The sequence below is a fragment of the Bombus fervidus genome, chromosome 12 (genome assembly GCF_041682495.2).
Source record: "Bombus fervidus isolate BK054 chromosome 12, iyBomFerv1, whole genome shotgun sequence".
Classification (NCBI taxonomy): domain Eukaryota; kingdom Metazoa; phylum Arthropoda; class Insecta; order Hymenoptera; family Apidae; genus Bombus; species Bombus fervidus.
Genome location: NC_091528.1, coordinates 5,076,821 through 5,099,329, shown reverse-complemented (window position 1 = coordinate 5,099,329; position 22,509 = coordinate 5,076,821). Strand labels below are relative to the sequence as shown.

Below are 22,509 nucleotides of genomic sequence, written 5' to 3'. Positions count from 1 at the left end.
CTTCGGTAATCCTTGCAGACTTAAGAGTCAAAAGAAACAGAGAAATAGCATAACATGTATATAATAATTAGACTGCGGATGTTTATGCAAATTTACATTCCTATGAACTGGCATAACTAAAGAAATTCTTGTCCGTTTATTAAATCTTACAACGAGCACTTAACACTGGATAACTTATATAATTTTTTTACATTCTTTACATTTTTGCATATTGAAATTTCTTATATAAACGCGGAAACACGTCGCAAGTATAAAATTGTACTCAGTGGAGTTTCTATAGAGATCTCGTATCACTACCTAATTTTTTCTGTCGTTCTTACAAATTAAAGTGTATATCAATTGAAGCCATCTTGGCTCTGTCCTGGCGTTTCTCTCTTTTAGTTTCTCTTCTTTGAAGCGAAGCCAAGCTTTCCTGTAATTGGTTTCTATCGGCCCCCATTTCGATGTTGACAGAAAAGATTTCCTTAAATTCTACGAAAGAAAGACAACGCGCCAAAGTAAAAACTTATTAAAGGTGATCGCAGTGGCCGAAATGATTCATTATCTGAAGTCAACATCTCAAACAACATTTATCTAAGCTTGTATTATATTTTATGTATATATGTATATGTATGCATGTATTTATTTATATTAGCCTGATAACTTAGAGAAATTGGTCTTGGCTTTATTAGGTTGCCCCAAAAGTTTCTTTCGTTTTATAAGGAAATTATAGATGCACGACATTTTTTGTTTAATATTATTTTATTGAATTATATATGATCCTATTGGAACTTATGTATGAATCTGTTGGAACAAAAATGATCGTATATAATTCAATAAAATAATATAAAACAAAAAATGTTGTGCATCTATTATTTCCTTATAAAATGAAAGAAACTTTTGGGACAACCTAATACATAAATTACAAACATAAATCATGACTGAAACATATTATAAAAACAATGTTATATGTATGTGTAATAAAAAGGATGGATTAAAGAAGAAAATTATATGGATGGTGAAAGAGAATTTAATGCGGTACCTTTGATAATGGCAAGTTTCTGTTTTTCAGCATCTCCACGATCATCCAGAATGGTATTTGAAGAATGCTGAAGCAAAATATGACTATACCAGCCGCGTGAGCCGTAACAGGATATCCTCTGCCGCCGTAAGTCAAGGGAGAAAGAGTGACGACAGTGTAAAAAAAAATCAGTATCAAAATTAACGGTGTCAAGAGGAACCAGCAAATCCTCCAGTAACTACTTGTTTTTCTGTCCAGCATAAATTCGATGTCGTCTAGGAAATTTTCGATACCTGTTTTAAAAAGACACGATATTTGCTTGATTACTCCGTTAATTTGCCTTATTTTTAAATTCATTATTTCCTAATTTGTGAGATTTCCACTTTACGAAACTTTACTTCAAACCTTAACACTAAACCTTCCGACACTTCGTGTATACCTATTCCTACCGTGTGCGATCAAAATGACCGGCGATTAAAGAAGTAATAGTTTTTATGACTTAACTTAGATAATGGTTAATTTATAACTAAATGTATATAAAATGATGAACTTTCATCAAATTTCGTCCAAATTTACTTTTGTTTAATTTCAATTATAGACTTAAATAGAAATTAAATTATCTTATTATCAAATATACATTTGCCGCATAAATATTTCCCGCGTCTTAAACAAATTTTCGTAATTTTGTAACCTTTACAATTTTATACTTGACAAGTTTTTTGTAGTAATGAATCTAAACTTATTGAAAGTTTTATTGCATGGCTTTTTTCCCGGGATTCTTTATATGAAAGTAATGTATGCACCAGATTTATAACAATTTCGCGAATTCTCTGTAAATTGGCCCCATACTGTAGATACCATTGCAAATTTATTGGTTCGTAAACGTTGCCTTCTTTCGCTCTTCTTATCAAATCGTATAAACTTTATAATTTCAGCAAAGTCATTGTTTTTGAAAAAAATGCAGGTCTCCAAATTTTATTCCACAAATATGAGACATCTAAATTTTGTATATAGTATATAGCATATATCAGAACAATAAATGCATTTAGTTTTGTTACATCTAGCCCCCTCTTAGTCCCCAATACTCTAAATGCTTCTTCTAACTTACATTTTATTATATGATCCCTTGTACGGTGATCAATGATAAGATAAAATGCCGTCTTTACTTGTCCTTTCATAATATGCCGTTCAGCATATCCCTAAAAATATTATGATGTCCTGCCAGGTTTGGGACTTGTATCTATTTATACAAAAATATTGATGAGTATTGGTCGTTATCCACCAACGGTTACTCGAGGGTGGAATTGGGAAAGCTTTTTTCATGTTTTATCGTAATGACCAATAACTCTGAGAAACTTCTCGATTTTTAAAATGTTTGTAACAATGGACTGTAAAAAGTGCTAAATTTTGGCGGTTCCTTAGGATTATTATGCGCCTGAATTGATATGTCTTGACAGCTGGTGGCCATCTTGATCGAGGGATGGATTGTTTTATGACAATATGGCGGGTGTAACAGCTGTTATTATTTGTTATTACTGATTTTGTTTGTCATTTGACCTTGAGATTGTCTTTTCTTTGTACTGATTGCCTTTATTTTAAGAATAACGAAAATATTTTGTCTGCCGGTCAAAATAACCGCTCGCAGTAGGCAAGGCAGGATAGAAATTTTTCTTAGAAAATAAAAGAGCAAACTAAAAGTAAATACCGAAAAATGTATTGTATGCATGTTGTAGGAAAAGTTAAAAATTATAAAGCGATATGATAAAGTTTAAATATGGTTTAAATTTGTGTAGAAGTTCGAGAGCGGTTAATTTGACCGCTGCTGGTAGGTTTAGTGTTAAATGGATATATAACAAAATTTCAATTTAACTTTCGAATGAATATAAGGCAGAAATGTAAGATCGATATAAAATACAACAATGTAGAATACAACGTGAAATACAACATATGTACAAACCGTATACCCATGTTACGGCAGTGATTTCGAAAGAAGCCAAGATGAACACGACGAACGATGTACCATAGTAATCGACCAAAGTCAATATAAACTGTCCACCCTGTATAGAATTAATGAATTATCAAAGGTATAGAATTAGTGTCAAAAGAGAAATACGATTCTATAATCTGCCGTGAAAATCAACCTTATATCCTTATTCCTTATCATTCATCGACGAAAAAACAAATAACTCGAAATCACGAAAGTTGACTAGATATTGTACAATGTATCTACTTGTATGCGTAATTGTACTTTGATAATTGATATCTTTCAAATGTGGTTGAATAACAAAATGCTTGAAGATTACTTCAATTTTATTGTATTACTATTTTAATATGGCTATAGTGTTTGAGAGATTATCTTCGAACAAGAAGAAAGAAACAGGCAGATGGTAGAACAGTAGAAGCTTCAATATTTGTAAATTACGTGCCGGAGTAACGTAAACTGTGCTAACAGCGAATCCCATTGAACAGACGGAAAGCACGATTTTCCAGATTTCCATGTTTGGAAGCTTTTCTTTCAAGCAAGTCACTACTCCTGACACCATCCCTACGATGCTTCCCACGCCGAGGACAAACATCATCACGAAAAACAGAACCGCGAAGAACTGTAACAGATAAATGTATTTTTTGTAAATATTAAAACTTATATATACTTAATATATAATAATAAGATATATAATTATATAATAATACTAATAAGCTTTATATACAGGGTTCGGCCGAATAACGTGTGAAAGCGTGTAGGACATGATTCCTTGTAGAAAAAAAAGAAAAAGATATAGAATAAAACTTCTTTATTCTCGAGTTAGTTTACGAGAATTTTATATCAAAAAATATATATAATTAGTGTTTGCCTGTCCATTACAAAATGAGATTGATTACCACAGATGTTTCTTACACATTCTCATTCAACTTCGACATACACAAGATTAAGAAGGACTAAAGTAGCACACGAGATACTTGGAAAAGAATTTTGTTTAATCGAAGATATCAAACGGTAAAGAATTAAAAATACTACAAGGAAATAGAACGAACAAAAGGAAAGATTTTTAGTTGTTTCAAGATTTATACATGTTCTAACTAACTGTAGAATATATTTATTTATTAATATTCGTTTTACTATATATTCATTTATGTTTACTTGAGGTACAAAGGTGAACTTCGCAATGGCATCAGGATAAGAGATGAACGCCAGGCCAGCTCCAGATTTCACTACATTGTCGATATCCTCCATACCCATTTCATGAGCCAGATTTCCCAAAATCCCAAAGATCGTGCACCCCGCTATAAAACTCGTTAAAGTGTCGAGACTAGTTACTATGAGTGCGTCTCTGAAACACGAGAAAAACAATTTTGTTGTTCTTCTGGTTTTATTATAGTGTTTATTATAGTGAGTCATCACCTAACAGTTGAAGCTGAAATATTTTTCACGCTATTAATTATATTGAGAAATGTGAATAAATTTCAGATAGAAGTTGAATAGTTTCAAGGGCGACACATTTTCATGTTCTTTTCTGATTGTAGCTTTTCTGTAGGAGAAGGCAAATTTTGTTTCCATTTCTTTTCTTTTCTATAAATGTAATTGTACGTTTTCTAATGCATTAATCGATGTAGCTCGAATATAATGGATTCTGATAGAACAGAGATACAGATTCTGTATAAAAATTGATTTATCTACTTGTATCGAAAAGTTATTAGTTCGGTGGTTACTTTATACATCATCGAAACACGACTCCCTTGAAGTCATTCAACTTTTACTGAAACATTTTTCGGTACAATTAACCTTTTGCACTCGGCATATTTCGGCATATTTCGGCATATTTTCATATATTTCATTTCTTTATTTCTTTTTTCATATAATGTGAAGACAGAACTCTAAGAAAACATATATTTTTAGAAAGTTTGGGGGACTTGTGCAATTTTATGCTATACTGTGCACTCCGCTGTTTAGACTGGCATTCTTTCGTTTCTATAAGAAAGTTTGCTCGTGTGCAGGAGTATTTTGACCGATTTTTAATTGTAAATAACTAAAAAACATAGTCGAAAACTTGCATAATCATCAGCAATCCCTTCGTGTCCCCTTACACGGGAATATCCAAGTTGTTTGCTAGATTTACGATGTCCTCTCAGAAGCCGCGTGCAAATGGTTAATAAATAACAATGAATGACTTCGTGTACCTGTATACGTTATGTTTGAAGTTGTTGTGCGACGAATAAGTAATAATAGCGCCGAAGCAGACGGAAAGAGAGAAGAAACATTGTGTCACAGCCGCATACCAAACGTTTGGCTCTAAAAGTTTCGACCATTTCGGAGTAAGAAAGAAGAGAATCCCAGTTCCAGCGCCTTCCAGGGTCACTGCTCTGATCAGAAGGCTCAATAAGATAATATATGGGAAAATAGCTAGAAAATACGAAGCTTTTCCTGAACTTTTCACACCCTGGAACGTTATTAGGATAACACAAAGCCAGCTAAAAAGCAGACATAACGTTAATTTCCAATCCGGCAGTCCAACTCCATCGTCGATACTATCTTTCTCTTGGAGAACCACTTTCCTGGAATTATTACAAATAACAAAAATTGAAAGCAAAAAAATATAGAAATCAGGAACTTTCTTATTTTATTTTTCGATTTATTCTTTTTTCTGCTTTTTGTAATGTTACTTACAGAAAGTAGAGTTCTGCGGAACTTCTGCGTTCCTTCTCGTATAATAATTTAGTAAGCATGCTAACATTGACCGATTCACTATCGACCTTTTGGCTGGAATCGACGCAATAATCAGCCCATTCTTCTCTGCATCTCGCCCAGGGTAATTCAGCTGAGAATGACGCGATTAAAAAGAAAAGCGTAAGAGCCATCAATGAGCTGTAATATGTCATCACTGCCACGTTCGAGCAGAATTGCGACCATCCAACACCTAAGACAATAATTCTTTGGTACAGTCATTCGATGATAACATTTATTTACTTATTCGATTGATAATGTTATTATTTTATGACCTGGATTTTTTCTTCTAGACGTAATAAACACCGTCTTGGGAGACAAGCAATGAAATTGAAAAATTATTGAGAAAAATCTTAGAGTAAGAAATTTCAATTACAGTAGAGCCGCCCTTATCCGAACACCAATTAACCGAATATCATAATACCTGTACGTTTTATTATCCGAAGAGGATATTTCCCAGTAACAGATGCCTTTTTTCGTTTCAAATATGTACACATTTTATCAATGTTCATATGCAATGTATTCTTTTTCTTTATTCGATTCAGTGAATGCTGATTATGAGAACTTGGTATGAAACTAATAGCGTTGCAATTATGGAAACAAAATACGACGTGATTGGAAAATTCTAAATCGCTGTAGGTGCGACGGAATCAGCAAAAATACATGTTGGAAAAGCCAGAATGACAAACGTTAAAAAACAAAAAAAGACATATTGAAAATTATCTAAAGCGCGTAGATTCTAATGCCGGCAGCAGAAGAGAAACATTAAATATACTGACGTAACGAAATAATTTTATTGATAACAATGATGATTTTACACGAATGAAAATTGCAAAAGGAGGTGGTAACGAAAAGGTGTTCTCACGCGACGAAGCATCCGTGACACACGAAAGGGGGATTCGATGGTTCCAAGTATAAAAAGAATGTAACTCTATGCAGTTACTTGCGTTGAAAAAATTCTATGATTTAACAGCCAGAAAGATACGAGATCCATAAATATTTATAGAAACTATCAATTCACCTTAATCCGTATTTGAATAAATGAAATTTCATATTAGAAAAGCGATCGTTCTATTATCCAAAAATTCTATTATTCGAACAATTTCGTCTTCCTATCAGTTCGAATAAGGGAGGCTCTATTGTAATTTGTAAAAATTTTTAATTGCGCCGTGTTTTATAAAGTTAACGATTCCAAAATACAGAATCGTATCGTTTCCAAATTCATTTAAAGAAAGGGACTTTAAAAGAAAGATCAGTCTGTCTCGATACTTTTCAATTACTTCGTACTGATAATAAAATAAATAGAATATGATTGCCGAGAATCAAAATAACTTTAGTTTGATATTAACAAAATATAATCATTGAAAATGAATTATTTATAACGGATCATTAAAATTATCTAGTTACCAGCAAACGCAGGCGAAATATTCCAAACTTTGATCGACGAGGACGAAGAGAACTGTCCAAGGATCACCTCCAGGTAATAAAATGGTTTGCCAACGACGAAAAGAACGATGATGTAGGGTATTAAGAAAACACCACCGCCATTTTCATAGGCAGTGAAAGGGAACCTCCAAATATTACCGAAACCTATCGATATCGCGATACAGGACATTAAGAACTCTATTTGGTTGTCCCATGTGCTTCTTGCTTCCGTTTCTTTCACGGTTTCCGGACATCTAACGATCGATTCCCTTGGGCCCTCGTGTGATTTCGTTTTCCCCGTTTCGTCCATGGCGAACGCTGGATTTTGATGGCCTTCGTTATTCTATAAAGATTTATAAATCACTGTTGTCGTCGTGTAAGTTACTGTTGCTCTATTGTATTCTATTACAGTGTATTCTATGCAGTATGGTATTTAGCGTCTATATATTAAAATAATTAATCAAAAAATGTGGGTATAGTGAAGAAAGTGTAGAGAATATTTTTATGTAGTTACCGTACATGCTGTAACAATAGAATTATTCGTGCAAAAGCACGAGAATTTAGAGGAACGATATTTATCTCAACTTAATAGTCGATAATAAATATTTGTATTATCACGAAAATGAGGAATTATTATCACAACATTGAACATTGTTCTTCAGGAAAATTGTGCGTTGAAACTTCTACATACATTTTCAGATTGCTTTCTAATTTGATCATATAGTCACGATAGTCGAGTCTCGTTATAGTGCTAATGAAACTTCAAAATGTTTCGTATAGTACGCGTAGCGTATTCGCGAAGAGCTTCTACAAATATACAAATAGAAGAACAAATATCGTGTAAAATTGCAAATCGGTCGCAATAAAACTGTGCCGTCGATAGATAGCGACGAATTAGATTTTAAGCTCTTTAGGGCCGTCGAACGATCGTTATCGCGTGAGTAAAATCTCGCTATCGCCGGTGTTGCCCTGGTAAAAACATAGGCGAAGATGTTTATCGTTTGCTTGCAATTCTTCGTTACACGTCTGATGAGGTAAATTGTAAGTATGCTGGATTTCTTTCTACCTCAACTTGAATAATCGTTACCTTTCAATCGATAAATGTAGTAAATCACGAAATGTCAAAGATAAAACTAACAATAAATTGAAGGAATTACGTGGAAAGAGATAAAGTAATTTCGAGAATACAGATTTTATTACTGATATCTGGATCATTATTTTCTTCCCCATTTTAATTTTTCTTATTCATCAGATGAAGACAAGTGACAAACCTGCACTTATCTAATACTTATATTTTCAATTTTTAACGATCATTATTATATTCCCCACAAATATCAACAATAGGAAGAAAATACGACCATTGATCACACATTATTTTGTTCTTTTTCCATTTATCACCTAAAAAGGTACCTAATTACCAATAACTAAAATTCTACCCATGTGCTATTCACAACCGTTACAATTCCCATAAATATCGACAATAGGAAAGAAACATGACGTGATCACTTACTATTTCGTTCTGTTTTTATTTATCACATAAAAAAGTACTTGATTATCAACAAATAAAATTCTACCTATGTGCAATTCACAACCGTTACAATTCCCATAAATATCGACAATAGGAAAGAAACATGACGTGATCACTCACTATTTCGTTCTTTTTCCATTTATCACATAAAGTACCTAATTGCCGATAAATAAGGTTGTATTCATCTAATATTCGCAACCATTGTATTTCCCATAAAGGTCGACAATAAGAAACAATCACACTTCGATCACTCACCATTTTGTTCTTTCTGTTCACTGCACAATATTAGAATGAAATATCACAAAGAAACAAGGAACGATATCGAAATGAAAATGTAAATTTGAAATGAACGAAACGAAAGAGAATTGACAATAAGATGCCAGCAATGTGATCTCAACTTTCTTCGCGATCGGCATCACGCGTATCCTCTTATATCGCAGTATTGTACGTATATCGATATTATACCCCCGACGAACACCTCGGGAAACCTTGATTGATAAAATGGTTGTGATCCCAACAGATAGATTACGTTGTAGTTCCGTACAAGCGGTTCTGATAACGACTGATCCAACAGGAATGTGAAATTGTGTCCTAACTATTTGAAAGATATAGCTTATCGCAATTGCATGAAACAAGAATGTATGTAATTTTAAATCAATATAATAAATCAATCTTCTAGCATGGTTGATGACATTTTTTAAATCGATTTTCCTTTTTTCTGAATTAATATTTATTATTATTGTTATTGTTATTCTTGTGTTAGGTTTTCGCCAATTACAGTCTTAGGTAACAAACAGGTAACAAATATAAGTAAGAAAGCGATAATCTGTTTTGTAAATTAGGTGTAATTCGTTTTAAGATAAATGAAGCGATCAAATCGCAAATAAATAAAGAAAAATCTTTTGTTGGGAAAATGGAAAAAGTAAATTTTGAATTTTATATTATATATATATATAGTCAAATGAATTAATCCTCTTGCGCCATGAAGTTGGTATAAAGAAATAAAATAGTTTTGCAAAATAATCATAACCTTGAGAAGAACAGAATGATGGAATCGGATGAAGATGAAAAGCAATCAAAACTAAACGACGTATTATATATCTATCTATCTATATATATATATAAAAATTTATTAGGTTATTAATTATTTGAAATTCAATGCGATCAGCCGAAAAAATTTGTAGAGGAACATGGCTTGAATCGATCTGACTTGGAGAAATTGAAAGAAGGAAAATTCGACGAGATTAGCGAAGAGGCGGATGAAATATTGAAAAATGTGGGAATTAAATGTGGGAAAATAATTGAAAAATCGAAGAAAATATCGAAGAGACTTGCACAAGATGATTCAGAGGAAGCAGACGAAGAAACTTTAGCTCCACGAGAAGAAATCGTGAAATTCTTGCGTGAAAGATCGATGAGTCAGAGCTTCATTAATACTTTTTTAAAACTTGGCTATACCGAGGAATTTCGAAGGTCGAATAAATTTACATATTAACCTTCAAGTGATATCGTTCGTTTTTAAAGCGAGGCACGAACATTTGTTTCTATTCGTTTTGTACTTTATATTTTATATAATCAATAGAACGAAATAGACTAGAGTATGATAAAACAGAATTTTACATATATGATAAACTAAAATTAAATTAAAATTAAATAGTTTAAAATTAGGTAACCTAACTCAAATTTAATTCAACTCAATATTAACTGTTCTGTATCATTTCTATCATCGGTTGCGAATTAGCTTTAATTTATTTAAATATGGACTAATTCTATGAAGCCGGGAACTGTTTATGTTAATTTATAGCGTTCTTACCTCGTTTTAAGAAAACTACAATTTTCTGTATAGGCTTCTAAACGCGATGGGCTTTACTTTTGAAGAAACAGAAGAATTACGGAAATTGTGGGAATCGGAAACAGAATGTCCACATGAAATCGATTCTTTCGCGTCTTTACCATCTTCATCCAACGAATATTTATCGTCGGACAGTCTTTACTTGAAACACTTGCTTAGCAAACCCTTGGCATATGCTCTTCGTGATATAATTACAAGGAAACCTTTCGATCCTGTCGAATATCTTGGACACTGGCTCTTGAATTATAAAGTTAAATACTTTGAAACACAAAAGCTAAGAAATTCTAAGATTCGTAATAAATGCACCTCTGGAAAAGTTTATTAATATAAATTTTAGATCTGTGAAGAAAGGGAGACCAGAAAGAAAGAATTCGAATTGGAATTAATGATCGAAAGAGAACAAATCAAGCTACAGGTGAGTGCAATGTGCAATTCTTGTATTTTCATAAAAATTGTTCTATGTACGTTTTCAAAAATTGATTTAAAGAAGGACGAGGAAGAGAAAGTACCAGTGTTGTCGCAGAGTGAAGAAGAAGAAGAAGAAGAAGGATTTTTCGACGATTGGAGCTTTATAAACGATGAAGAATTAGAAATTTCTTAAAATCAAGTTTTAATTACTTTACACTAATCAAAATCTGTACATGTATATATGTATATAATGTCGTTATTTCTAATCAAGAATATTGGGCTGCTTGAGCTTTTGATATAATGTTCTTGTCATAAAGTGGCATTTACTATATACATTTAAGACAGTTAAAAACTAATACCATAAAAGCGTAAATTTTGTTTGAGCTAATGAAAAATAGAAAAATTATAATTATCATGACTGTAATAAATTATTAATAGCTTAAATTTACAATAAAAATTGGAAAATTAATAAATTCAGTTGCATTGTAATAAAAACATCACTTATTATAACATCGACAATGATCGTTACCGTGCAACCAATCATGCGCAATGTTGTCAAATATAAACATGACCTATAAAAAGAAAATCCGAGTAGCACAGGAGTCATTCGTCGTTGAAATCCCGAAACGTAAAGATCGAAAAAAAGCTTCTTCTTATAAACAATTCAATTATTGATTTATAACATTTAATCCATTAATTTATTACATTTAAGCTATTCATTAACAACATTTAAGCTATTAATTAACAACATTTAAACTATTAATTATGAAAATTTAAGCTATTAATTTATAACAATAAACCATTAACTTATAACATTTAAACTATTAATTAACAACATTTAAGCTATTAATTTATAACAATTAAACCATTAATTAACAACATTTAAGTCATTAATCAACAACATTTAAACCAGTAATCAACAACATTTAAACCAGTAATTAACAACGTTCAAACGATTAATCAACAACATTTAAACGACTAATCAACGACATTTAAACCAGTAATCGACAACATTTAAACTATTAACTTATAACAACTAAACCATTAATTATCAACATTTAAACTATTAATTAACAACATCCAAACTATTAATTAACAACATTTAAACTGGTAATTAACAACATTAAAGCTAGTAATGAACAACATTCAAGTTAGTAATTAACAACATTTAAGCCATTAATTTATAACATTTTCGTATTCTAATAACGAACATTCACAGTATGTATTCTAATAGCGAACAGTTAAGATAATTCCTGCAAATGACTGTAATGCTTTCACGGTATTCGAAAGCATTTGTTCTCTACCAAGAAATATCTCACAATTCTTAATTAATATTTTCCATACTTATGCCAACTTTTTAACAATAATTTTTTAAGTGCAAAACAATAGCAGTAATTTCTAAATAAACGTTCGATAGGGAAAAGCAGAAAATTATCGAAACGGTGTCTCGCTTCTTTTCCACTCCTCACTCACCCCGCCATCAAACAGCTTTACTTTCATGGAATATTTGAGACCGCGTGCAATGCGGTTTGTAGAGTCAGTGTTTGCTACGAAATAGTTCCTTTTCAATATTTTAAAATCACGATAGTTTTGATTAAATTCGATCGAATAATCACACGCGAAAGTAATAAAATTTTATCAAAGAAATTTGTACGCGATATTAGAGTACTTGTTTTCCGATTATAATTTTAGCGGTCGCGGTAACGTAGTCTTTTATTTTTCTTTTTTTATACATTTATTTTCTTGAATATTCGTTTTCGGTATAGAGTCAGTGCCACCCTCAAGAAGATAAAGCCTCTCCAGGAGCTCAAGAATGTAAGCAATTTTATATATTGTATTTCAATTTGTTCTATTTATTATATTTTGTTTGAAATATTGTTAATTATGAAATAAAAATGATTGACAATTTAGAAAGCTGTAAATATCCTTTTTAATTAAAATAATGTCTTAAAGTCTTAACATTAAAATACAATAAAACTGTCTGATACGCATCAAAAATCACTGAATATTTTGTTCTCAAACCTTTATATTAGAGTTGCAATATACATATTTATTTAGTTTAGTCTTTAGTATTGCTAAAGTTTCAAGTTTGTTATTATGTATTTACGATATTAATGATATCTTATGTTTTGTTATAGACATATCACTGCTTCAACTTCTTCATCTTCTTTGGGAATGTTTCAACAGTGGCTCAAAAGCCAAGAATGTAAATATTTTTACATATCGTACTTCTATTATATCTATTCGGTATACTTTTCTTTGATCACTATCAATTAAAAAATACAGTTTGATTGAAAATTTGGGAGGTTAGTGTTTTCTGTGGTTATTCTTTCATTAAAATAAAATAAGTGTTAAAGTCTTAATACCGAATTATGAAACAAATAACTAACATATTTAAGAAATCATTAGATTCATAATTTTTAGATTTTGAACATACATATTAGAGTTTCAGTTTTTATACTTATCAAAGTTTATTAGAATTTCAATCTTTATTATTACTAAAGTTACTAAAGTTAATAAAGTTAATAAACCTCCATTTTTCATTATCTTCAACTTTTCAAATAGTCAGCAATCACTCATCATGTTTTCTTTTGTAACAGATTTTTCGCAACCTCGATTGCTACCATTGGCCTTTCAACGATTACTGTCTCATGTTAGTCTCCCTGATGATATTCGCTGGGATAGCGCAGCATCAATGGTACGTCCTCTGTTTCTCCGCTTCGAACGGTGAGTCGCATGCGTTTCTGTTCCTCCAGTCACTCAATCATGTCGTAGGATGAAAGGTACGAATCGGCACGGGTGACTGGTTGTATTACGTAGAATTTCTTGCGAGCATAGTGACCGCGGGTATTTTTTATACCCGTGAGTAGTAACATTCGTTTTTCAAATTTATTAGTTTAGGATAGGTCTTCTTGCATATCGCGATTATAATAATTAGTTTTTTAATAGTTAGGTTAAACATATACATTTCCGAATATATTTGTGTTATTTATAAATATGCATGTTAATATTCCGTATGAATATTTGTAAATGGCAAACATCTACACGAATATACCTGTATGACATAAATATACTTGATTTTTAGCAATAAATTGATCGTGACAATATTAAGTCACGTTTATCAGGTAAGTCAATATTAAGAAAATTCATTTTTTTCCGTACAAGAATGTGTGATATTTTACGTGCAAGAAGACACTTCGCGACAGGCAGGTGTTTTAATCAAAGCAATAATTTTGAACACTGCTTCTGCATTTTCTGTAGTATGTGCTTTGATAAAGAGATCGCCTGAGATTATTTCTTTCTTAGTAATATATTTAGAGTCAACTGTTCCATTTGATCGAATCTTAATCTTTTTTCAATTAACGCTGCCTCTTTTGCAATATTAAAATTTTGTTCTTATTTATGAAATTAATAAAGTAGAGTTATTACAATATGAAACGAAGTAATGAAATATAAAATCAAAGAAAGTTAGTCCGTTAAATAAAAATTGGACGAACTAATCATCTTTTTAGATCAGGATTTTCAGGTTTAACCCTTTCCGTGCCCATTGTCAGGATCTCATTCACGTGCCCAGCTGCTACTTGAATGGGAGAAAGACATTGGGCACGATGATCTAAAATTAAGTAACGTAATAATTTCTCAGCGACTGACGACGTGTTAGTAGTGTATCGTGCACGACGTATTTTCCACATTATGTGTGTGTGTGTGGTTAGGCCGTGGAATTGCGTCGCTTTTTCTCATTCGTTACAATTTCAAATATTAAAAATGTCGAGACATATATCGATTCAATTTACGTCTCGATACAATTACAATTTGTGATAATATTATCCACGCGATTAAGTGTAACCATGCTTTTAATATTGCCGTAAATTACAAATATAATTCCAAGTTTACTTACATTTATTTTAACGATATCATTCCCTCAGACGTGTTGTATCAGGTTTTACGCAATGGTCACTAGCCTTCGTCAGTCGATTTCAGGAAAAAGGTACGTACCCTTAGAGTGTGCATGTTTGCTAAGCTCGGGTGTCGGAGGCGTCCTGGGATGTCCTCTCTAGTGTAGGTCCTTTGCGCCCGGGCGTTTGTGTGAGAACCGTGGAGCGAGTGTGTTGGTGTGCCCGTCTTGCTATTTTTTAAATATAGCGCTAGGTAGGATAGGTAGTATACTTTCTGGTGTGTCTGTTAATTATAAGTAGGTAGGGCCGGGCAGGTTGGCACAGTCTCTGGTCGGGTAGGCGCGTTTTCGTGTGACCAACCTGTTTCTGGAAATGTTTCTGGAAAGTTTTTTCTTTTTGTTTGCGATTTAGAAGACTCGAGCTTAGATTTAAGTTTCAGCGGGCATTGCGCTCGAAAAAAGAAGAGGCTATAAGCCGAAGAGGCCCGGCAAACTGCCACTCAAGAGGGCAACTACTAATGGTTGCCCATCCTCTGGGTCATCCAGAGCATGGGAAGTCATTATTGTTACTACTTTGTTACTATGCTCGCTTTTAGTATTTTTAGTAGTAGTAGTAGTAGTAGTAGTAGTAGTAGTAGTAGTAGTAGTAGTAGTAGTAGTTTCTGTTTTTTTGGCCGATGTATGTATCGGTCCATCGTTCCATTGGGCAAATCGCGATTTTTCTTATTAGTGTTGCGACAAGTTAATTACGGTTTGAATTAGAGTTGCGATAAAATAATAATCGCGTTTGCTTTAGAGTTGCGAATTACGATATCGCGATTGTCTTTTGCAATTTTTATTATGAATTTTTAGAATTTCTTATAGAATTATACGTATTAGAATGTATCCTGTTTTTTATTGTTTAAAATTAGATTATAAAAGTTTCAATATCAGAATATTTGATGTAGCTTTTTTATATAGTAAATAGTAATTTTCATTAAATTCACTATAAGAGATAGCGTTGCGATATTGTTCCATCGCGAGTTCTACTTACTTTTCCCTTTAGCGCTGCGACAATGAATGATCGCGTTTTGTCAAGTAGAGTTGCGTTCACAAACTGCCCAAACCCTCCGACTGCATTTGTCGGACACTGTTCCTGGATCACACGTACAGCTACAAGAACTGTACAAGCGTGATCGTTTATCGGCAACCTCCTAAATGGTTGCACTGCGATCTCTCGCTATTAGTGTTGCCTATTGCTTAAATACGAGTGCGTAGATTTATACTTACTAGCGTTGCGCCTCAAATTTCGGGAATTTTCAGAATTTCCTTTTTTAAATGGTAGGTTAATTGAAACTGCAGATATAACGAAGCACTCTTCGCGTTTGATTTTGAAAATTTTCTGCTTCATAAATATTAATAGTAAGTTAGCGTTGCGAAACAAGAACATAACATTTAAGCCATTAATTTATGACATTTAAATTATCACTCAACAGCATTTAAACTATTACTTTATAACATTTAAGTTATTAATTTATAACATTTAAGCTATTAATTTATAACACTTGAGCTATTCATTTATAACATTTAAGCCATTAATATATAACAATCAAACCGTTAATTAACATTTAAACCATTACTTAAGAACAATTAAGGCAATAATTTGTAATATTTAAGCCATTACATAATAACAGTTATACCATTAATTTATAACAATCAAACAATTAATTAACAACTATTAAACCATTAATTTATAACAATCCAACCAATAATTAACAACATTTAAGCAACTAATTAATCACAATTAAACTATTAATTTTTAGCAATGGGAACATTAATTAACAACATTTAAAACATTAATTTATAACAATCAAACCATTCTTCAAGGAATCAATAAGTCTCTCGCTAATAGCCTGATAGATCTAACGAAGAAATACCTAACGATTACCTAGTGATTACAGCCAATTAGTTCGTATTATTGGCTATATAATTAATAACTGTATCACGTACATCGATGCAGGCGGTATCGAAGAAAAAAAGCCATTTTATGTTACAACTATAACCAGTAAATTTACTTGTTTAACTTGAGAGGAATTAAAAAGATACCTGACTTTTAAGTAAGCATTAAATAAGAATTTTAAATATCGGACACAGTGATGTAGGTGTTATTCAAGAAAAAAGAACATTTTCTTTTGTAATTAGTACGAGTAAATGAACCAATATCGATAATATAATATAATGTTTAATATGAATTTTATCTATCTGATTATTTAATACCTTAACTTATTTCACAGTAACGTCATCGACTACCGTTAGGCTTTGTTTCCCTTTCTGTTCAAACTAACTGATAATCGAAAACTAGTATCAAAGAAGTGTGAATATAGTTTTAGCTTGTAGAAACTATTAAAACGATAAAAATGGATATCGTATTAAATCGTTGAAGGCGCCCATTTACGATAAAAATTAAGAAATAGTCAATGTGATTCTGTTATAATGGAAAAACCGTCTTTTGCTTTGTCAAAAGATCGTTACCCTTTGATTGACATCTCGACACTTTGTAAAGGTATATAAGGAACCCGGAAGTCGCGCGCGAGCTCTTTAGTGCCTGAACTGCCGGAGTGTGAACATCGAAGAAGAACTTAAATATACTGTAAATAAACAAAAAATATTAACAATAACATTGAACTAGTAATTTATAACGTCTAAACCGTTAATTTACAACACTTAAGCTATTAATTTATAACATTTAAGCTATTAGTTTATAACATTTAAGCTATTAATTTACAATATTTAAGCTATTAATTTACAACATTTACACTGTTATTTTATACATTTAAGCCATTAATCTCTAACATTTAAACTATTAATTTATAACATGTAAGCCATTAATTTATAACATTTAAGCTATTAATTTACAACATTTAAGCTATTAATTTACGACATTTAAACTGTTATTTTATGCATTTAAGCTATTAATTTACAACATTTAAACTATTAATTTATAGCATTTAAACTGTTATTTTATACATGTAAACCATTAATTTCTAACATTTAAACTATTAATTTATATCATCTAAGCCATTAATTTATAACATTTAAGCCATTAATCTAAAACAATTACTCCATGAATTCTTAACAATTATACCAATAATTTATAACTATATCCTCCCATTAATTTAAAGTAATTATGCTCTTAATTTATAACAGTTGTACCATTAATTGGAAACAACTCTACATTCATTGATTTAAATGAATACCGTCAATTCGTTGTGAGTAAATTAATGATTTATTTTGTTTTATTTAATATTTACGAAATCTTTCAAGTTCCTGAAGTGCTATTGTATTTCTATATTACATTATTTTTTAATTTTAAATTTTAAAGTATTTAATTTCTCATTTCACTATTTCATATAAAACCAGTGGTAACGCAGAGTGTACCTATTGAGTGTCTATGGATGAAATGTAATTTTCAATGTCTGCACAAAACCAAGGAAACAACACCGTATTCATCCATACGCACTACAATTGGTATCTTGCATGGTTTCGTTTCTTCGATGATAAGTTCAATATTCAAGTATGATTATGCAGATCCACGTAATACAGCCATTCTAATTAATAAATTTTAATACACGCTACTTCTTTGTTATAAAATAATTTTGCATCTCTGCTTCCAATGCTTAAAAACTGTTTATGTAAATGGGACCCGAGCGTAGTTACCTCCTCGTGGTGGGTCCCGGTAATTGGTATCGTTTTCCAAATAATAATACACCAAGTACTATTTTGAATATTAGTATTATTATTTGAAAAACGATATCAAGCTAAAAACTACTTGAATATAGTCTGGTCTTGATCATCCAAAATAATTTTGGTGATCTAGACTGGACTAAGACCCCCCCGCGGGGGCAACGTTGGACACCGTGGGACATTGTGGGACCCCGTGGGACACCGTGGGATGCGTGCGTTTTAGCTTTAATTAATCATAAGATAGTTAGCTATGTTATGTGCATTGTAAGCTCATTTCGTACAAAGATACTTATCCATCTTGGAACGAAAAATATAAATCTCGTCTCTCTTGATCCCCTCGCTTACCACGTTGGAAAAATTGTTCCCGCGATTTATCGGTTCGCGATCGCTCAGTTCTTTCAAACTGCCGCGTGGCGTACTCGCTCGCGCGTATTCCGGGTACGTGCGGGTCAACGTGCACTGGACAACTCCGTGGATTCGCTGGTCGCCCAAGGACACCTCTTGTCTTGGTGACTACTCGACGACTGCTCGTCGTTTGCCTCGAATCGCGGGCGTTGTCATCACGCTGGTGATACCTGTGAATCTGTTGACGATTGAGTCGCAGGTCCGGAATCCTGCCCGATTGGTACTTCGGTACTTGGACAGGGGACCTGCATTTAATGTCCTCCGTAATTCTGTTCGAACTCGTGGGGGTGGACCCCACTGTTCAGTTGGGGCCTTGCCTTTGTAATCCTGTTCAGCGGTCCCTTCCCGGGTTCAACTGTTCAGTTGGAGTGTGTTAAATTGCAGGCCCATTTGCTGGACACTGGTATCATCGGTAAGTGCCATCGACCGTGATAAGATGCAAACGACGTGACAGGAATCGAGCGAAGGTCAATGCTTGCGCTTCTACTGAATCTTTGAGTTATCTGGTGCACGGGGGTACGTCACGTAGGTTTGTTAGTTCTTTCGAGAGATCGTGATTACGTTCGTTCCGGGTGAACTGCGGTTTTTCTTTCATCGTCTGATTGTTGAGGCACCTTTTCCATAGTAGCCTCATTTCTTTTCTTTCGTTCCAAGTTAGACAAATGTATCTTTGATAAGGAATGTTGCCGATAGCGTTGCGAATTATTGTACGATATTTGTACTGATCGATGTAATCGTTGCGTGGGAGATACATGTTGCGTTGTGTGGGAGATAGATATTGCGTCGTGTAAGCTTTGTTTTACGTTTGTAAAGATTCGTGTAACTGCTGCGTAGGAGATAGGTGTTTCGCGGTTAGGCTACGAAATAACTATCTCTTTACGCAGGCCCATGATGGAGTAGAGTCAGAACTCGACATTCTTGCCAATAGGTTGAATGTCGAGACCGATGCATAATGTTAAATAACTCATGGGCGGGTCTCGTGCGTAGTCACCTCCTCGTGGTGAGACCTGGTAATTGGTATCGTTTTCCAAAAATTGATCAGTTGATTAATCTTTGGAAAACGATGCCAAGCTAAGAACTACGCACCAGTCCAATTTAGGTCACCAAAAGCCGCAAAAAGAATTTTGGATGATCTAGACTGGACTGCAACGTGGGACGCCGTTGGACAACGTAGGACAACGTGGGATAACGTGGGATAACGTGGAACAACGTGGGACACCGTTGGACAACGTTGGACACCGTGGGACACCGTGGGACAACGTTGGACACCGTGGGACAACGTTGGACACCGTGGGACAACGTTGGACACCGTGGGACAACGTGGGACAGCGTGGGACAACGTTGGACACCGTGGGACAACGTTGGACACCGTGGGATACGTGCGCCTTTACCTTAATTATTCAGATAGATACACATGTCAAGTGTATTGTAAGCCCATTCTGTACATCGATACTTTTCTGACTTGGAACGAAATATAAAAACCTATTCTTCTTTTCCACTGAATCTTGACTATAATTTCATTTAATTATTTTATACATTTGTTTTAATTTCTAGTAATTCTTCGTGTAACTTATTTGTCGATAGCAGAGATAATATAAAAGTAACAGAAAAATTAACATATGGATGCAAAGACTATTAATGATCAATCCGATAAATATATTTTAACTAAGACAGTTTTGTATGAATAATTATGTTGTCTTTTTATTCGAATATGGATTACGTTTAATATACAATTTATATTTATTTTAAAGTATATTTGATACATATTTCATAATAGATAATTTCTTAATTATTTGGAATACTAAAACGAACATAAAGACGATTAAATAAATTATTGTTCTATTTCCGATGTATGAAATCATTCTCTTATTTCAAACAAATTTTTGACTAATTATCTTATTGTTTCAAAGTGAGTTATATCACAACAATTCACTTATCGAATTCAATTTCTTTTTCTACAATATGCGAATTTGCTACAATTAACGTTATAAACTTGCAACTTAGTAACAGTTAGATTCAAATACCTCGAAACAAGGTTCCGAGCGCGTTTGTGCAGTATTCTTTAAGTACATTTAGTGCCTAATTTTTTAATTCTTGCAATTATTTTCTAATATTTATAACACGCGACTATAGTGTATTAGTGGAATGTATATTTCGTATTCTAATAACGAAAATTCACAGTATATATTCTAATTACGAACAATATAATTCTTGCAAACGATTTCACTGCATTCACGGTATTCGTAAGCATTTGTTCGCTATCGAGAAATATCTCACAATTTTCAACTAAATAATATTTTTCAAACTTATTCCAATTTCTTAATAATAATTTTTGAGTGTAAAAAAGTAGCAGTATTTTCTAAGTAAACGTCCGATAGGAAAAAGAAGAAAATTGTCGAAACGATGTTTCGCTTCTTTTCCAACCCCACCCTCACCCCCGCCCTTAAACAGCTTTATTTTCAGGAAATATTTGTGACCGCGCGCAATGCGGTTGTAGAGTCAGTGTTTGCTACGCTATAGTTTCTTTTCAATATTTTAAAATCACGATAGTTTTGATTAAATTCGATCGAATAATCACACGCGAAAATAATAAAATTTTATCACTCAAATTTGTACGCGATGTTAGAGTTCTTGTTCGCCGATTATAATTTACGCGGTCGCGGTAACGTAGTCTTTTATTTTTCTTCTTTTATACATTTATTTTTTTGAATATTCGTTTTCGGTATTAGAGTCAGTGCCACCCTCAAGAGGATAAAGCCTCTCCAGGAGCTCAAGAATGTAAGTAGTTTTATATATTGTATTTCAATTTGTTCTATTTATTATATTTTGTTTGAAATATTGTTAATTATAAAATAAAAATTAATGATATTTTAGAAAGCTATAAATGTCCTTTTTAATTGAAATAAAATCTTAAAGTCTTAATATTAAAGTACGATAAAACCGTCTGATACGCATAAAAAATCACTGAATGTTTTGTTTTCAAAACTTTTGTATTAGAGTTCCAATTTACATATTTATTAGACGTTACTATTTATTATTGCTAAAGTTTCAAGTTTGTTATTACGTATTAACGATATTAATGACATCTTATGTTCTGTTATAGGCATATCACTGCTTCAACTTCTTCATCTTCTTTGAGAATGTTTTAACAGTGGCTCAAAGGCCAAGAATGTAAGTATTTTTACATATCGTACTTCTATTATATCTATTCGGTATACTTTTCTTTGATCACTATCGATTAAAAAATACAATTTGATTGAAAATTTGGGAGGTTAGTGTTTTCTGTGGTTATTCTTTCATTAAAATAAAATAAGTGTTAAAGTCTTAATACCGAATTATGAAACAAATAATTAACATATTTAAGAAATCATTAGATTCTTAATTTTTAGATTTTGAACTTTCATATTAGATTTTCAGTTTTTATACTAATCAAAGTTTATTAGAATTTCAATCTTTATTATTACTAAAATTATTAAAGTTAAGAAACCTTCATTTTTCATTATCTCCAACTTTTCAAATAGTCAGCAATCACTCATCATGTTTTTTTTTGTAA

General features: G+C 32.4%; 1 protein-coding gene across 1 annotated transcript; it reads right to left on the bottom strand.

Moving 5' to 3' along the window:
• Positions 1 to 121: 121 nt before the first annotated feature.
• Positions 122 to 9,229, bottom strand: LOC139992691 (sodium-dependent nutrient amino acid transporter 1). Its single transcript, XM_072013803.1, has 9 exons — positions 8,929 to 9,229; positions 7,128 to 7,488; positions 5,664 to 5,913; positions 5,177 to 5,551; positions 4,140 to 4,329; positions 3,427 to 3,603; positions 2,958 to 3,057; positions 1,022 to 1,293; positions 122 to 471 (listed from the first exon to the last, which is right to left on the bottom strand). The coding sequence occupies exons 1-9, from the start codon at positions 8,929 to 8,931 to the stop codon at positions 298 to 300; spliced, it is 1,902 nt and encodes a 633-aa protein (XP_071869904.1). The 5' UTR covers positions 8,932 to 9,229; the 3' UTR covers positions 122 to 297.
• Positions 9,230 to 22,509: the final 13,280 nt, after the last annotated feature.